The sequence below is a fragment of the Hippocampus bargibanti genome, linkage group LG18 (assembly GCF_051943395.1).
Source record: "Hippocampus bargibanti isolate YZ-2025 linkage group LG18, ASM5194339v1, whole genome shotgun sequence".
Classification (NCBI taxonomy): Eukaryota; Metazoa; Chordata; class Actinopteri; order Syngnathiformes; family Syngnathidae; genus Hippocampus; species Hippocampus bargibanti.
This window is the reverse complement of record NC_142751.1, coordinates 14,000,020-14,014,068: the sequence shown is the minus strand read 5'-3', so window position 1 is coordinate 14,014,068 and position 14,049 is coordinate 14,000,020. Positions and strand designations below refer to the sequence as shown.

At 40.5% G+C, this 14,049-nt stretch overlaps 3 protein-coding genes across 3 annotated transcripts; 1 reads left to right on the top strand and 2 right to left on the bottom strand.

Annotated features, from left to right (window-relative positions):
• Positions 1-260: 260 nt before the first annotated feature.
• Positions 261-2,968, bottom strand: prpf38a (pre-mRNA processing factor 38A). The gene is made up of 2 exons (XM_089020774.1): positions 2,545-2,968; positions 261-1,951 (listed from the first exon to the last, which is right to left on the bottom strand). The coding sequence occupies exons 1-2, from the start codon at positions 2,925-2,927 to the stop codon at positions 1,390-1,392; spliced, it is 945 nt and encodes a 314-aa protein (XP_088876900.1). The 5' UTR covers positions 2,928-2,968; the 3' UTR covers positions 261-1,389.
• A 360-nt stretch (positions 2,969-3,328) lies between these two features.
• cox5ba (cytochrome c oxidase subunit 5Ba) lies at positions 3,329-5,391 on the top strand. Its single transcript, XM_089020316.1, has 4 exons — positions 3,329-3,480; positions 3,903-3,973; positions 4,475-4,574; positions 5,114-5,391. The coding sequence occupies exons 1-4, from the start codon at positions 3,360-3,362 to the stop codon at positions 5,224-5,226; spliced, it is 405 nt and encodes a 134-aa protein (XP_088876442.1). The 5' UTR covers positions 3,329-3,359; the 3' UTR covers positions 5,227-5,391.
• Positions 5,392-6,765: 1,374 nt separating this feature from the next.
• crybb1 (crystallin, beta B1) lies at positions 6,766-12,643 on the bottom strand. Its single transcript, XM_089020418.1, has 6 exons — positions 12,497-12,643; positions 11,232-11,370; positions 10,075-10,193; positions 9,796-9,928; positions 8,455-8,597; positions 6,766-7,054 (listed from the first exon to the last, which is right to left on the bottom strand). The coding sequence occupies exons 2-6, from the start codon at positions 11,352-11,354 to the stop codon at positions 6,877-6,879; spliced, it is 696 nt and encodes a 231-aa protein (XP_088876544.1). The 5' UTR covers positions 11,355-11,370; positions 12,497-12,643; the 3' UTR covers positions 6,766-6,876.
• Between the last annotated feature and the right edge of the window lie 1,406 nt (positions 12,644-14,049).

The window sequence follows — 14,049 nt, the reverse complement described above, 5'->3', positions numbered from 1 at the left end:
GATTTGAAAACGAGTTATTCATTAATTTGCTGTGTGCTCTATATGTAATATTTGAAGGGATTTAAAAAAAATTCTAATGGGTTCCCCAAATTCATAACGGCCCTCGAGAGGAAACCATAACTACAATGTGGCCCGTGGCAAAAAAAATGACTTTGACACCCCTGGTCTACGTAAAAGTTTATCTACTTTCGTTTCGGCACACGAACGACACGTCACTCCTTGAGGCAGCTCCGTGCGCATCCCGAAAAAAAGTTCATAAGCCAAGGCGTTACGTATCACTGTGCATTTTAAATGATTGGATTGTATTTGCCTTTATTAGTCTCACAGTGGAGAAATTTACATTTCACAGCAGCAAAGTAATGAAAGGAATGAAAGTAGAAAAACAAAATACATGAGCTGCTGGAAAGGCAGCCACTCTCGCGGCGCCATCTTGAAGTCAAAAGAACAAAAAAAAAAAAAAACTAAATAACAAATAATATGACAGCATAGAGACAATATGACAAATCAAAGACACAGAGACATTCATTCATTCTTCAGGACTTGCTGTACCCTCTTTGTGATGACATGAAGCAGTTCTAGATGAAAGAGGAGAGGATCAAAGCGTCTTTCCACCAGTGGATCAGGGACATCATGGTGGAATGTGCATGTCGACTACAAGCTAAATATGAATACAGTAAAGTCTCGTTATATCGATATCGGATATATCGATAGTCCGGTTATATCGATACTATTTCTATGCACGCACGGGGAAAATTACATGCAAACAGGGTTGGATATATCGATAGTCCCGGTTATATCGATATTTTTTCGGACTCCCTTGGATATCGATATAACGAGACTTTACTGTATTATGACTACCACTACTACTAATACTACTTATACTACTACTACTACTACTACGACTACTAATACTAATACTAATAATACTAATACAGTAAAGTCTCGTTATATCGATATCGGATATATCGATAGTCCCGGTTATATCGATACTATTTCTATGCACGCACGGAGAAAATGACATGCAAACAGGGTTGGATATATCGATAGTCCCGGTTATATCGATATTTTTTCGGACTCCCTTGAATATCGATATAACGAGACTTTACTGTATATGAATATGACTAAAGAGTCGTTCATTAAAAATAAAGAGATCCCCGTTGCTATTTATTGTAAGAAACATGAGTAAGGTCATCTCAGGAATAACAAAAAAAGGTTATTTGGGCAAAAGTGCGCATACAATTAGTAGCCGAGACAAGTGAAGAAGCCGTAACTCCATTGATGTGTCCCTGTCAAAAAGTTTTTTGTAACGGCATCACAGCGCATTGCCCTCCTACTCAAAAAAAAAAAAAAAACACACAAAAAGTATATTCGCAAGGACCCTCCCACTTTTCACTGATCGCTCCTGCGACTCTTCTTGCGGCTTTTCTTCTTTTCGGGGCTCTTGGAGTGACTTCGACGCCGATGGCTCCTGCGGTGAGTAGCTGGAGACTTAGAGCGGCGTCTACGCTCCCGGTGCCGACGTGGACTTTTGCTGCCGCGACGGCGTTCTCGACGAGCTTCGGGGGAGCTACGGCGAGGCTTGGGCGAGCGGCTCCTGCGTCGGGGTGAGCGACTGCGGCGGCGCCGAGGTGACGGCGAGTGTCGCGGTCGGTCATCGCGGCGAGCTCGCCTGTGCGGTTCGGGTCCGGGTAACCCGTCGAGCCGCTCGCCAACACCGCCGCCGACGTCTTCCTCTTCGCTGCTGCTCTCCGCGTCATCCAGGTCCTCGTCCAGGTCTTCCTCCAGAGCGCTGATGCGTGGTTCCAACATCTCGGCCTCTTCTAGAACTTGGCGCTTTTGCAGGCGTGGAAGGATGATGTCACATATTCTCTCGGAGTGCAGCAGCTCGTGGATGAATTCGTCCACGTGCATTAACTCAAATTCGCCGTTACGGTTCTGGGTTTTGATCTTCCTGTGGACAAATTGAAATGGCAAGTCGGGTCAAAATATTGGCGAGGCAATATTGCGCTCTATCCGCACCCACTAGTCAGGCTCCACAAATAACCCGCACAAACCATCTGTACACATGATTCAAAAAGCTATCAACCCGGCTTAACATAACACAATCGATGAGGAACAAGGTAAAATTATCGCAGAGAAAGCCGGTCACCGGCCACTCCATCCCATCAAGCCATCAACGACCATCACAAAGGTAAATAATATGACTTTATTATACAGTACAGTTTATTTCTTTAATTATAATACCATAGCACATAGTCCCGGTTATTATATTTCGATATATATAAAAGAAGTAATACCATAGCACATATATTATTGTGTACTTTTCAGGCTTAGAAAATTAGAAAGTAGAAAATGATGTTTTATGGGGTCCTGGGAACGGATTATTCTCATTTTAATGGTTTCCTATGGGAAATTATTTTTTGGGATACACACTTTTCACTTTACACGGTGTTTGGGAACCAATTAAGCTCGTAAAGCAAGGTATTTCACATGTAACAATGTTGGGCAGAAGAGCAATAATGTGAAGACAAGTAAATACTATACCTGTAATCGTTATAAAGCGGTTCCAGGTACTTGTAGCAGTCAACCGCAGTGCCAGTAAGTCGCATGTACATGGCGCCGAGTAAACGCACGTACTTGAAGTCCTCGTTTTTAATGAACTCAACAATGATGTCCTTCTCAGGCTGAATCTGCAACAACTTAAGCGCGAGACACAAGAACGGCGTGGGTTTGATGTTGCCCCCGAACACGCCGCCAACGAACTTGAGCTCCATGGCCTTGTCGACCACCAACTCGGCAGTTAGCCCGAAGCATTCCTCCTTCCAGTACTTGCATTCGTAAATGCGTGTTCGGATGATCTTCTCCACCAAGTACTGCGGGTTCGTCCCGTGGATGCTATTGGCGTCTTTCACTGTCCTGTTCGCCATTTTGACGCTGGGGTAAACCTCCGCCTTCGTCTGTTTGGCGACTTCCGCTTCCGCTCGAATGGCGCTCGGCGTATAAACCAACCGATTCCAAAACTAAGACAGAAAACTTTCGTCTCGATTCAAAATTGAAACGTTAAAATCACATTTATAAAGACGGTACATGCCAAAAAACGCACACTGGCTACACAATAGGGTCGTAATACAAAACACATAAACAAACTAAATGGTGGAGTTATAAGTAATTATGTTTACTCGACAAAGCGAATAAAATTAAACACAAATCATATATGAAGCAATTAAAATATTATAACTGTATTAATATTCAATTTGATGCATTAAAAAATAACTTAATAAAAATAAATTCAATTTTCTTCTTCGTGTCCCTCTCGTTCTTCTTCTACGCTCCTCCAACTCCAAGCAACCAGAATCAAAATGTCGGCCGCAAGGTTACTCGCGCTTTGGTCAATGAGATCTTCATCCTTTTCTTTGCGGGCAGTGGGGCACCGTAAGGCCCCTCTGGTCCCCGCTCTTAGCCGTGGAATGGCTTCCGGAGGTGAGTTAATCGCTGCGGAAACTGAATCAAGCCGAAAGGCAGATTTGTCCGCGACAAGGACGAAGCGACTTGGCTAATATTTGCCTCAGCTGGAATGGGACGAAGCCTTTAAAACCACAAATTCACTTGTGTTTGGAAAATGGCTATACGGTTAATTGTATTTAATATAAAGTAACGCGTTTATTAGCACGACTTCATTTTGATAATCAATGACATTTTATGTCAAATGTCTGAAAAAATAGCTTTATCAGACGCAACATGTAAAGACAATGGTTGGATGTGACGTCATTGAAATATTTTATTTCTGATCATAAATACTGCCAAGGAACTTGGGACTTAGAAAATGTAAAATTGTGACGTGTTCATGCATGCACGGAAATAAACCTGTAAAATAACATACAATGAATTGAATGCGGTTTCAGGAATCCCCACAGATGAGGAGCAAGCCACCGGCTTGGAGAAGATCATCATGGATGCCATGAAGGAGGGCAAGGTAAGATGAATATTATTATAATAATAATACATTTCATTTGTAAGCACCTTTCAAAACTCTCAAGGTCACTTTCCAGTCACTGGATCAGTTTTTCTGCGGGTGAGAAGCAGCAGCGCCGGCGTTCACTCAACCCGGAAGTCACTCAAATGCATAGAAAGCTAGCCAGCTAGCTAACAGATAGCTAATAAATAGCCAGCCAGACGGTTAGCCAACTAGTTAGATAGCCATATCGCTCATAAATAGCAAGCTACATAGCTAGCTAGCGTGACAGATAGCCAATAGGTAGCCAGCTAGACAGCTAGCCAACTACTTAGATAGCCATATAGCTAATAAATAGCCAGCTACATGTGCTAATAGATAGCAAATGGATAGAGGCTGAAGGCTCACTGGGCCAAATGATTGACCCAATATCTTAGCCCCCCACTGAACTATTTTAGGGGAATTAAATGCATATTTTCATAAAATTTGTAAAATAAACATGTGGTGTGACGTGTGCTTCAGGACCCGTACAACACGATGAAGCCCAAAGCGTACGCCGGTACCAAAGTGGACCCTCACCTGGTGCCCTCCATCAGCAACAAGAGGATTGTGGGATGCGTGTGTAAGTCACAAATACAGTGATACCTCGGTTTACGAACCCCTTGGCTTACAAACTTTTCAGTTTACGAACGTTAAATTTATGAAAATTTTACCTTGGCTTCCGAACTTTACCTTGGCATATGAACTTTTTTCCATCAAGCCATCAACGACTATCACAAATGTAAATAAAACGACTTTATTATACAGTACAGTTTATTTCTTTAATTATAATACCATAGCACATTTATTATACGTAAAATAAGGTATATTTTGTGTAGTTTTAAGGCTTAGAAAATTAGAAAGTAGAAAATTATGTTGACCTGGGAACAGATTATTCTGATTTTAATGGTTTCCTATGTGAAATTATTTTTTGGTATACACACTTTTTGCCTTATATCCTTAAACCAATTAAGTTAGTAAGACAAGGTATCACTGTATAGGGCAAATAGGAAGAGCAAAAATCTCAAATGGAGATAATCCGTCAATATTTGACGCTGATCGTAAACTGAAGCAAAGCTAATAATGGCACACGGCTAACCAAGGCACGTGTTATGTGCGCAGGTGAGGAGGACAACACGGCCGTGGTTTGGTTCTGGCTCCACCAGGGCGAGGCCCAACGTTGCCCTTCATGTGGCGCCCATTACAAACTTATCCCACACGAGCTCTCTCATTAGGACGGGCGGACCAGAACCTCGCCGGTTGATCTCATCTCACTTCCTCCCTTCCACTCGGTTTACATATTCGAAAACGTTCCCTTGGATCTTCTTCCCTCAGTCAATCAATTATTTCATTCTCCCGCGTGATGACGTACAAATAAAATGGGAAATGTATAAAACCTCCCCGAAGGTGCTTTATTCTTACCACTATTTGCGTTAGCATCATGCTAGCTTGATTGGATTCGATTAGCCTTGATTAGTGTCGCAGTGGAGAAATTTTCACAGCAGCAAAGTTATGTAAAGTGTCCTTGAGAGTTTTAAAAGGCGCTTATAAATGAAATGTATTATTATTATTATTATTATTATTATTATAAAAGGAAGAGGAAATGAAAGAAATTGTGCCTATACCAACTCACTTATCCTATCAGCAGATGCCTATTTGCTGGCGTGAGAAGTGATGTCACCGGCGGCCATCTTGCGTTGCCACTCGATAAACCTGCCTAATGAATGAAATGAAATGAAAAACATATTTCACAGTGCACGGAGCAGTTTCCTTACTATTATAATAATAATAATCCATTTCATTTCTAAGCGCCTTTCAAAACTCTCAAGGTCACTTTACATTCACAGGATACGTTTTTCTGTGGGGGTGAACAGTGGCAGCCACACGCGCCAGCGTTCACTCAACCCAGAAGTAACTTAAATAGAAAGCTAGCTAATATATAGCTAATAGCTAGCCAGCTCGAAAGCCAGCCAGGTAGATAGATAATAGCTAACTAGATAGCTGATATATAGCCAGCTAGACAGATAGCAAATAGATAGCTAGCTAGGTAGCCACCTAGATAGCAAATAGCCAGCCAGGTAGCTTGCTAGATAGCAACTAGCTAGCCAGCCAGCCATATAGACAGCGGGATAGCCAGATAATAGTAATAATAATAATCCATTTTATTTCTATTAGCATGATCAGACTAACGTTGTGAATAATAATAATAATAATAATACATTTCATTTGTCAGCGCCTTTCAAAACTCTCAAGGTCACTTGACAGTCACTGGCTACGTTTTTCTGTGAGCGAGCAGCAGCAGCCACACGTGCCAGCGTTCACTCAACCCGGAATAACTCAAATAAATAGCTAGCTAACTAGCTATTAGATAGCTAATAGATGGCCAGTTAGCTCGATAATAGATAGCTTATAGATAGCCAGCTAACAACCTAGACAGCTAATAGATAGATAGCCAGCTGGATAGATAGCTAACAGATAGCCAGCTAGCTAATAATAATAATAATACCAATACATTTCATTTATATAGTTGTTATACAGTACTATTAGCATTAGCATCATGCTAGCTTATAATTTATTTCCTGTATATGATACCTGTCCATGTTACAGCTTCAGCTGTTGTTAAAGCACTATATAAATCAATATGTATTGTATTGTAACTTAGGTGTACTTTACTCATGGATAACATTAGCTTCATGCTAAGTTTGTTTTGCTTTCATCACTGTTAGCAGTCAGCCGTAAAATTCAAATATGCCAAATCAGAGATATAACAGGCATTTGTTTTCCCAAACATGTTTTATTTATCATCGCCATAAAAAGCCAGCGCTGAATAATCACCGATGGATCGAAGGAGTCAATAAAAACGCGCGCGAGGGTTGGTGGCCCGTTCACTTGCTAGCGGAAGTTAAATTGAAGCACCCCCTCTGGTGGAACTGCATATCGCGGATGCGGCGCACTGACTGGATCTGAGGCTGGATGGCCGAGAAGTCATTGCAATGGCGGTAGTCGCCATTTTCCAACAGGTACTGGTAGCCTCGGTAGCCTGGGTACTGGTAGCCCACCCACCTGAGGAACAAGCAAGCGAGCGATGCCTTCAACTGCCACAAGAGGGCGACCTTTTCCTACTCATTCACAATGTCGCTAAAATGTATTACAGGTGCCTACAAATGCCACAAGAGGGCACTAGTTTGGTTTAAATCGAGTAATAATACGTCATTAAAATAATAATAGTAGCGATTGTAAGAATAATAGCAATAGTAATAATAATAGCGGTAATAATAGTAACAATAATAGTCATAATAGGAATAATACATTTCATTTATAATAAAAATAATAGTAATAGTAATAATTGTAATAATAATACATTTCATTTATAATAAGAGTAATTATAATAGTAACAATAATAGTAATACTGTAATAGTAATAATGATAATAGTAATAATACATTTCATTTAAAATAAAAATAATAATAGTAATAAAAGTAATAGTAATAATAGGATAATAGTAATAATAATACATTTCAATAATAATAATACATTTGAATGATAATAATATACATTTCATTCATAATAAAGAGATAGCTAGTTAGGTAGCCAGCTAGATAGCTAGTTAGCAAATCGATATCAAATAGCTATGTAGCGAGGTAGCCAGCCATATAGCTGGCTGTATAGCTAGCTAGGTAGTGAGATTAGCTAGCTAATAGATGACTAATACAAAAAAAATATAAGCGCCTTTCAAAACGCTCAAGGTCACTTTACAGTCACAGGCTAAGTTTTTCTGTGGGTGAGCAGCGGCAACCACACACGGTAGCGTTCACTCAACTCGGAAGTAACTCAAATAGATAGAAATCTAGCTTGCTAGATAACAGATAGTTAATAGCTAGCTAGATAGATAGATAGCCAAAATGATACCATTACACACATTCACGTTTTGATGATATATTGGGGACGAGATGTGCGAGGGATTTCAGAAATAGCATTAGAATTGCTCAAAACCTCTTTTAGTTTACCGCTCTTAGCATTAGCATGCAGAGCATTGCGCATGCAATTTTTTTTCTATTGCTGAAAGAGCAAACATTATTTCAGGGGACATAAAAATGTCAAAAGTCCCAAAATACACATTGGTGTGTCAACAAGAACAAAACCAATGTGACTGGAGAGCACGATTTGACGCCTTGTCACACTCTGGCAATATTTGCCATGTACAGCAGAAGCGCTAGTGGTTTCGTCGTCATCTCTTTGGTTGTGGATGCTAAGCTAAGCTCGAGATAGGACATTCACGTTCCCCACGGGCTCAGTCATACAAACACACACACATAACAAGCAACATACACAAAGCCGTTTAATGTGCAGACATTACATAAGCGCATGCAAATTTATATCATACACAACCCAAACGATTTCAACCCATTAACCACTTGGAGACAAGCTAAATTAGCATCAGCTAAATTACGATACTGGACTTACGCTCCCCCCGGGACCTTCACGCTGCCCACCCGGTCGGAGAATCCGTGCGCCCACAGGGTGGGAACGTCGTCCTCCTGGATCTCCATCTTGTTGCCCTTGAAGTCAGAGAGCTCATGCAGGCAGATTTTGTGCTCCAAGCTGTCCTGTCAACATTAGCATCAATGCAACATCGCGCTAAGTCAATGTCCTTCCATTAGTATGATCAAAATTCAGTGAACGTACATACATTTAGCAACGCCAGTATTGGCATCATGTACACTTGATGTACTTTTTGTATTCTATGAGCAATAGCATCAAGCTAAGTGAATTAAATTATTATTTTAATGAACAGCATTGTAGGTGGGGCAAAAATAACTTAACTGAACGCTCGTATCGTTAAAAACTTGCCAATTGCAGTATCCTGTGACTGTAAAGTGACCTTGACAGTTGTGGTTGATAATAAATAGGTAATCCATAGCCAGATAGCCAACAGCTAGCCAGCAAGACAGCTTACAGCCAGCCAGCTAGACAGCTAATACAGTAGCTCGCCAGATAGCTAATGGATAGCTAATAAATAGCTAATAGGCAGATAACCCACAGCTAGCCAGCTAACAGCCAGCTAGCTAGACAGCTAACAGCTAGCTAGCTAGCTGGCGAATTGATAATAATAAATAGGTAAAACATAGCCAGCTAGACAGCTTACAGCCAGCCAGCTAGACAGCTAATAGCTAGCCAGCTAGCTAATGTATAACTAATAAATAGATAATAGAAAGACAGATAGCCAACAGCTCGCCAGCGAACAGCTAACAGCCAGCCAGCTAGACAGCTAACAGCCAGCTAGCTATACAGCTAACAGCTAGCTAGCGAGCTTCTCGCCAAACTACAACGCAATTTACATTTGGTAGTTTGGAAGAGATCCATTTCTGCACTATTATTATTATTATTATTATTATTATTATTATTATTATTACATTTCATTTGTAAGCGCCTTTCAAAACTCTCAAGGTCACTTTCCAGTCACAGGATCAGTTTTTCTGTGGGTGAGCTGCGGCAGCCACACGCGCCAGCGTCCACGCAACCCGGAAGTAAATAGTTAGTAAGCTAGCTAGCCAGCCAGTAGATAGCTAACAGATAGCTACCTAGATAGCCAGCCACCCATATAGCTATATAGCTAATAGATAGCTAAATAGATAGAAAGCCAGCCAGCCAGCTAGTAGATAGCTAATAGATAGCCAACAGATTGCTAGACACCTAGATAGCCATATAGCCAATAGAAAGCTAAATAGAGAGAAAGCCAGACAGCCAGCTAGCAGATAGCTAATAGTTAGCCAAGAGGTAGCTAGCCAGATTAACCATACATACCATGTGGATGGGCCTGAGCGACATGAGGCAATCGCTGCGGTACGAGTTGCTCCAGGTGTCCCAGCGAGGATACTCTCCCTTTTCCAAGATGAACATCTCCCCACGGAGGTTGGTCTGCTCAAAGGCAACAAAGCTGAAGAAAAGGGGGGTAACGGTGAGGGTTGCCAGGGGGCGGTTGGGGTGGAAAGGTCAAGAAGGAAAAAAACAAGGAAAACAAATGAGTGACGAGGAAAGGGGGGGAAAAAAAACCCACAACATCAACCCAAATGTGGATCTTACGGGCCGTTTTCTACGATGATGCTACGCACTCTCTCCAGGCCTCGCTCGCAAACGTTCAGACACTCGCTTTGAAGCTCCAACGAGCGGCCTTGGAAGTTTTCCTGGTCGAATAATGTCAACTGCAACACAAAATATGTAAGTGTTATTGTCATAACAGTATAAAAACATATTTGCAATGTTATTCTTTGTAACATATTGTATGTCGTTGTTAGCCAGCTAGCTTTCTATCTATTTGACTTACTTCCGGGTTGAGTGAATGCTGGTGCGTGTGGCTGCCGCTACTCACCCACAGAAAAGCTTATCCTGTGACTGTAAAGTGACCTTGAGAGTTTTGAAAGGCGCTTGAAAATGAAATGTTTTATTATTATTATTATTATTATTATTATTATTATTATTAATCATAGCAAATACTTTTTAAATTGCAAAATAAGACCTTTTTGTTTGCTTTTAAAAATGGTGACTCTTTCCACTCTCTTTTGTTTTTATTAAACCAATGAAATGCTGGCGCCGAGCTATTAGCTATCTATTTGCTAGCTATCAGCTATCTATTCACTAGCTATTAGCTATCTATTCACTAGCTATCAGCTATCTATTCACTAGCTATTAGCTATCTATTCGCTAGCTATTAGCTATCTATTCACTAGCTATTAGCTATCTATTCACTAGCTATTAGCTATCTATTCACTAGCTATTAGCTATCTATTCAATAGCTATCAGCTATCTATTCAATAGATATTAGCTATCTATTCACTAGCTATTAGCTATCTATTGGCTAGCTAGCTAGCTTTCTATCTATTTGAGTTACTTCCAGGTTGAGTGAACGCTGGCGCGTGTGGCTGCCGCTACTCACCCACAGAAAAGCTTATCCTGGGACTGTAAAGTGGCCTTGAGAGTTTTGAAAGGCACTTGGAAATGAAATGTATAATAATAATAATAATTAATAATTATTATTATTATTCATAGCAAAGAGAAAATGGCATCATGTGCATGCCAGGCCACTAGATGGCGACGTAGCACCCCAAGCATGCTTTCCAATCGACGTCACAAATGTAATTTTTTTTTTAATGACGTCATTTATATTTTAGCCTTGATATTCTTAATGACTTTGTGGTTACCAGGATGTCTTGCGAGGATCGGAGTGATGTAACCAAACTCACTTTAAAGGTGCCCAGGCTGGGCTCACCGGTCTTGGTGGCCTTGCTGGAGGCGGCCGGTGCGCCTCCCTTGTTGTCTTTGGCGTCGGCGCCCTGGCTGGAGGCGGATTTGGCGATCTGAGACATGGCGAGGAGGGAGGAGCTGGGCGGGGCGGGATGAAAGCAAAGAAGGAAAGGGAATTTGCGACGGTTATTAAAAAATGGTAAACAGCATAGATAGCAGGGATAAAATCTCCAAATAATCAACAATAATCATAATGTGAAATGAAGAAAGGAAAGAAAATCCAAATAATGAATACATTATAATTGCCATTAGGCAGTCAGGAGACTCAACTCCCTCCCAGCCCTGCTTCCCCTGCGCCTTCCCACTGCCACATTCACCGAATTCTGAGTACACGCTGTACTATCATTCTGAACTCTGTTTTTTTTCTGCAATACCTCACTTCAACCTTTTTTTTCTCCTTTTTTTGCATTACTACACCTCGTCACTTTACATACGACACTACCTACGACGCTACTACCTGTATCATGAGGGATATAAATGGATTGGATTTACCTTTATTATTGTTATTATTATAAATGGAAAAATCTACAAAGAACGAACACATTATAATTGCCACCAGGCAGTCAGGAGACTCAACTCCCTCCCAGCCCTGCTTCCCCTGCTCCTTCCCACTACCACACTCACCGAATTCTGAGTACACGCTGTACTATCATCCTCAACTCTATTTTTTTTCTGCAAGACCTCTTTTTTTGAATTACTACACCATGTCACTTTACATACGACACTAACTCACTTTACATACGACACTAACTCACTTTACATACGACACTAACTCACTTTACATACGACACTAACTCACTTTACATACGACGCTACCTCACTTTACATTCACAAATTACATGTATTGTCAGTTGTCAATTGTCTGTCTTTTTTTTAGCCACATTATAAGTGCCTTAATTTCATCTATGCTGTATGTCATGCATATTAGCATATTTGACAATAAAGCTAACTTTGACTTTTTGACTTTGACTTGACTATCAAAGCTTTTTTTTTCAAAAATCCAAAATTTCAAAATAATATCTGGTGCTCATTTTAATTGGATTGGGGTAAAAAAATAAATGCTATTACACTGTGACTTTTGGGGGAGGGCTGGAACGTACCCCCAAATACTCCAATTATTGCTTTATTTATTTATTTTTGGACGGTGAGATTTTTGCCAACGTCCATTCGGGGGGTTTTGGTGCGCGGGTGTGCGTCGTCTTACCTTTAACGTGTGGCGTCGAAGAGGATCTCGCCAGCGTCGGTCACGTTGGGTGCCATCCCGTCGCTTTTATAGGCTGGCAAAGGCTGAACATCCCCCAAACACCCCCTAACAAACAAATGCTGCGTCATCACAATCCAGCAAGTCCTGGAAGCCCCTCCGCTGTCCATAAAAGCCTCCCCGTAAGCATTTTCAACGCAAAGGAAAACGCTGATGCCTGTTAGAGGGGACTGGTGGAGTGTATGTGTGTGGAAGCGGGGGGGGGGGGGTCTCGACCGACACAGGGGGAATGTTAAGGGGGGGATGTGTCGGTGACCATGAAGTCACTCACATCATACAAAACACCAATACAGATACTCCCCTACTTACGAACATTCGAGTTACGAATGATGGTACGTACGAACATTTTTGTTGTCACATACTGTATGTAGTATTGTTTCCAGGTACATAGCTTTATAGAGCATATATTTTCTTAAATGTTTATTTGTCAGTACAAACCAATAAATGTTACTTATAGAAGCCTTAAACATACTTATATAGGCCTTAAACATACATTCCACACAAAATATAGCACTGAAGCAACTTCCGAACAAATTCACCTTCCGAACGGTGGTTCGTAAGGTGAATTTGTTCGTAAGTTGGGGAGCATCTGTACACTGATGTCTTTTTATCGTCGAAAATCTACCTCTCATTTTATATAAACCTCAAACATACTTATTGAAGACTTAAATATACATTAATACAAAATAGAGCACTGAAAAAATGTATGAACAAATTCACCTTAAGAACAACCGTTCGGAATGTATCTCGTTCATAAGTTGGGGAGCGTCTGTACACTGATGTCTTTTTGTTGTCGAGAATCTACCTCTCATTTTATATAAACCTCAAACATACTTATTGAAGACTTAAATATACATACATACAAAATATAGCACTGAAGCAACTTACGAACAAATTCACCTTACAAATGATCATTCGGAACGTATCTCGTTCGTAAGTTGGGGAGCATCTGTACACTGATGTCTTTTTATTGTTGAAAATCTACCTTTCATTTTATATAGACCTTAAGCATACTGATTGAAGACTTAAATATACATTAATACAAAATAGAGCACTGAAAAAATGTATGAACAAATTCACCTTAAGAACAACCGTTCGGAATGTATCTCGTTCATAAGTTGGGGAGCGTCTGTACACTGATGTCTTTTTGTTGTCGAGAATCTACCTCTCATTTTATATAAACCTCAAACATACTTATTGAAAACTTAAATATACATACATACAAAATATAGCACTGAAGCAACTTACGAACAAATTCACCTTACAAATGATCATTCGGAACGTATCTCGTTCGTAAGTTGGGGAGCATCTGTACACTGATGTCTTTTTATTGTTGAAAATCTACCTTTCATTTTATATAGACCTTAAGCATACTGATTGAAGACTTAAATATACATTAATACAAAATAGAGCACTGAAAAAATGTATGAACAAATTCACCTTAAGAACGACCGTTCGGAATGTATCTCGTTCATAAGTTGGGGAGCGTCTGTACG

Bases quoted from the DNA above. Each gene is read 5' to 3' on its own strand.
- prpf38a (XM_089020774.1), bottom strand. From the start codon at position 2,927: ATGGCGAACAGGACAGTGAAAGACGCCAATAGCATCCACGGGACGAAC. The intron at 1,952-2,544 runs GTATAGTATTTA...ATTTGTCCACAG, and splicing joins CCGCTTTATAACGATTACAG to GAAGATCAAAACCCAGAACC.
- cox5ba (XM_089020316.1), top strand. From the start codon at position 3,360: ATGTCGGCCGCAAGGTTACTCGCGCTTTGGTCAATGAGATCTTCATCC. The intron at 3,481-3,902 runs GTGAGTTAATCG...ATGCGGTTTCAG, and splicing joins CCGTGGAATGGCTTCCGGAG to GAATCCCCACAGATGAGGAG. The intron at 4,575-5,113 runs GTAAGTCACAAA...TTATGTGCGCAG, and splicing joins GAGGATTGTGGGATGCGTGT to GTGAGGAGGACAACACGGCC.
- crybb1 (XM_089020418.1), bottom strand. From the start codon at position 11,354: ATGTCTCAGATCGCCAAATCCGCCTCCAGCCAGGGCGCCGACGCCAAA. The intron at 9,929-10,074 runs GTAAGATCCACA...CCTTTTCTTCAG, and splicing joins ATCATCGTAGAAAACGGCCC to CTTTGTTGCCTTTGAGCAGA. The intron at 7,055-8,454 runs GTAAGTCCAGTA...CTTGTTCCTCAG, and splicing joins GTGAAGGTCCCGGGGGGAGC to GTGGGTGGGCTACCAGTACC.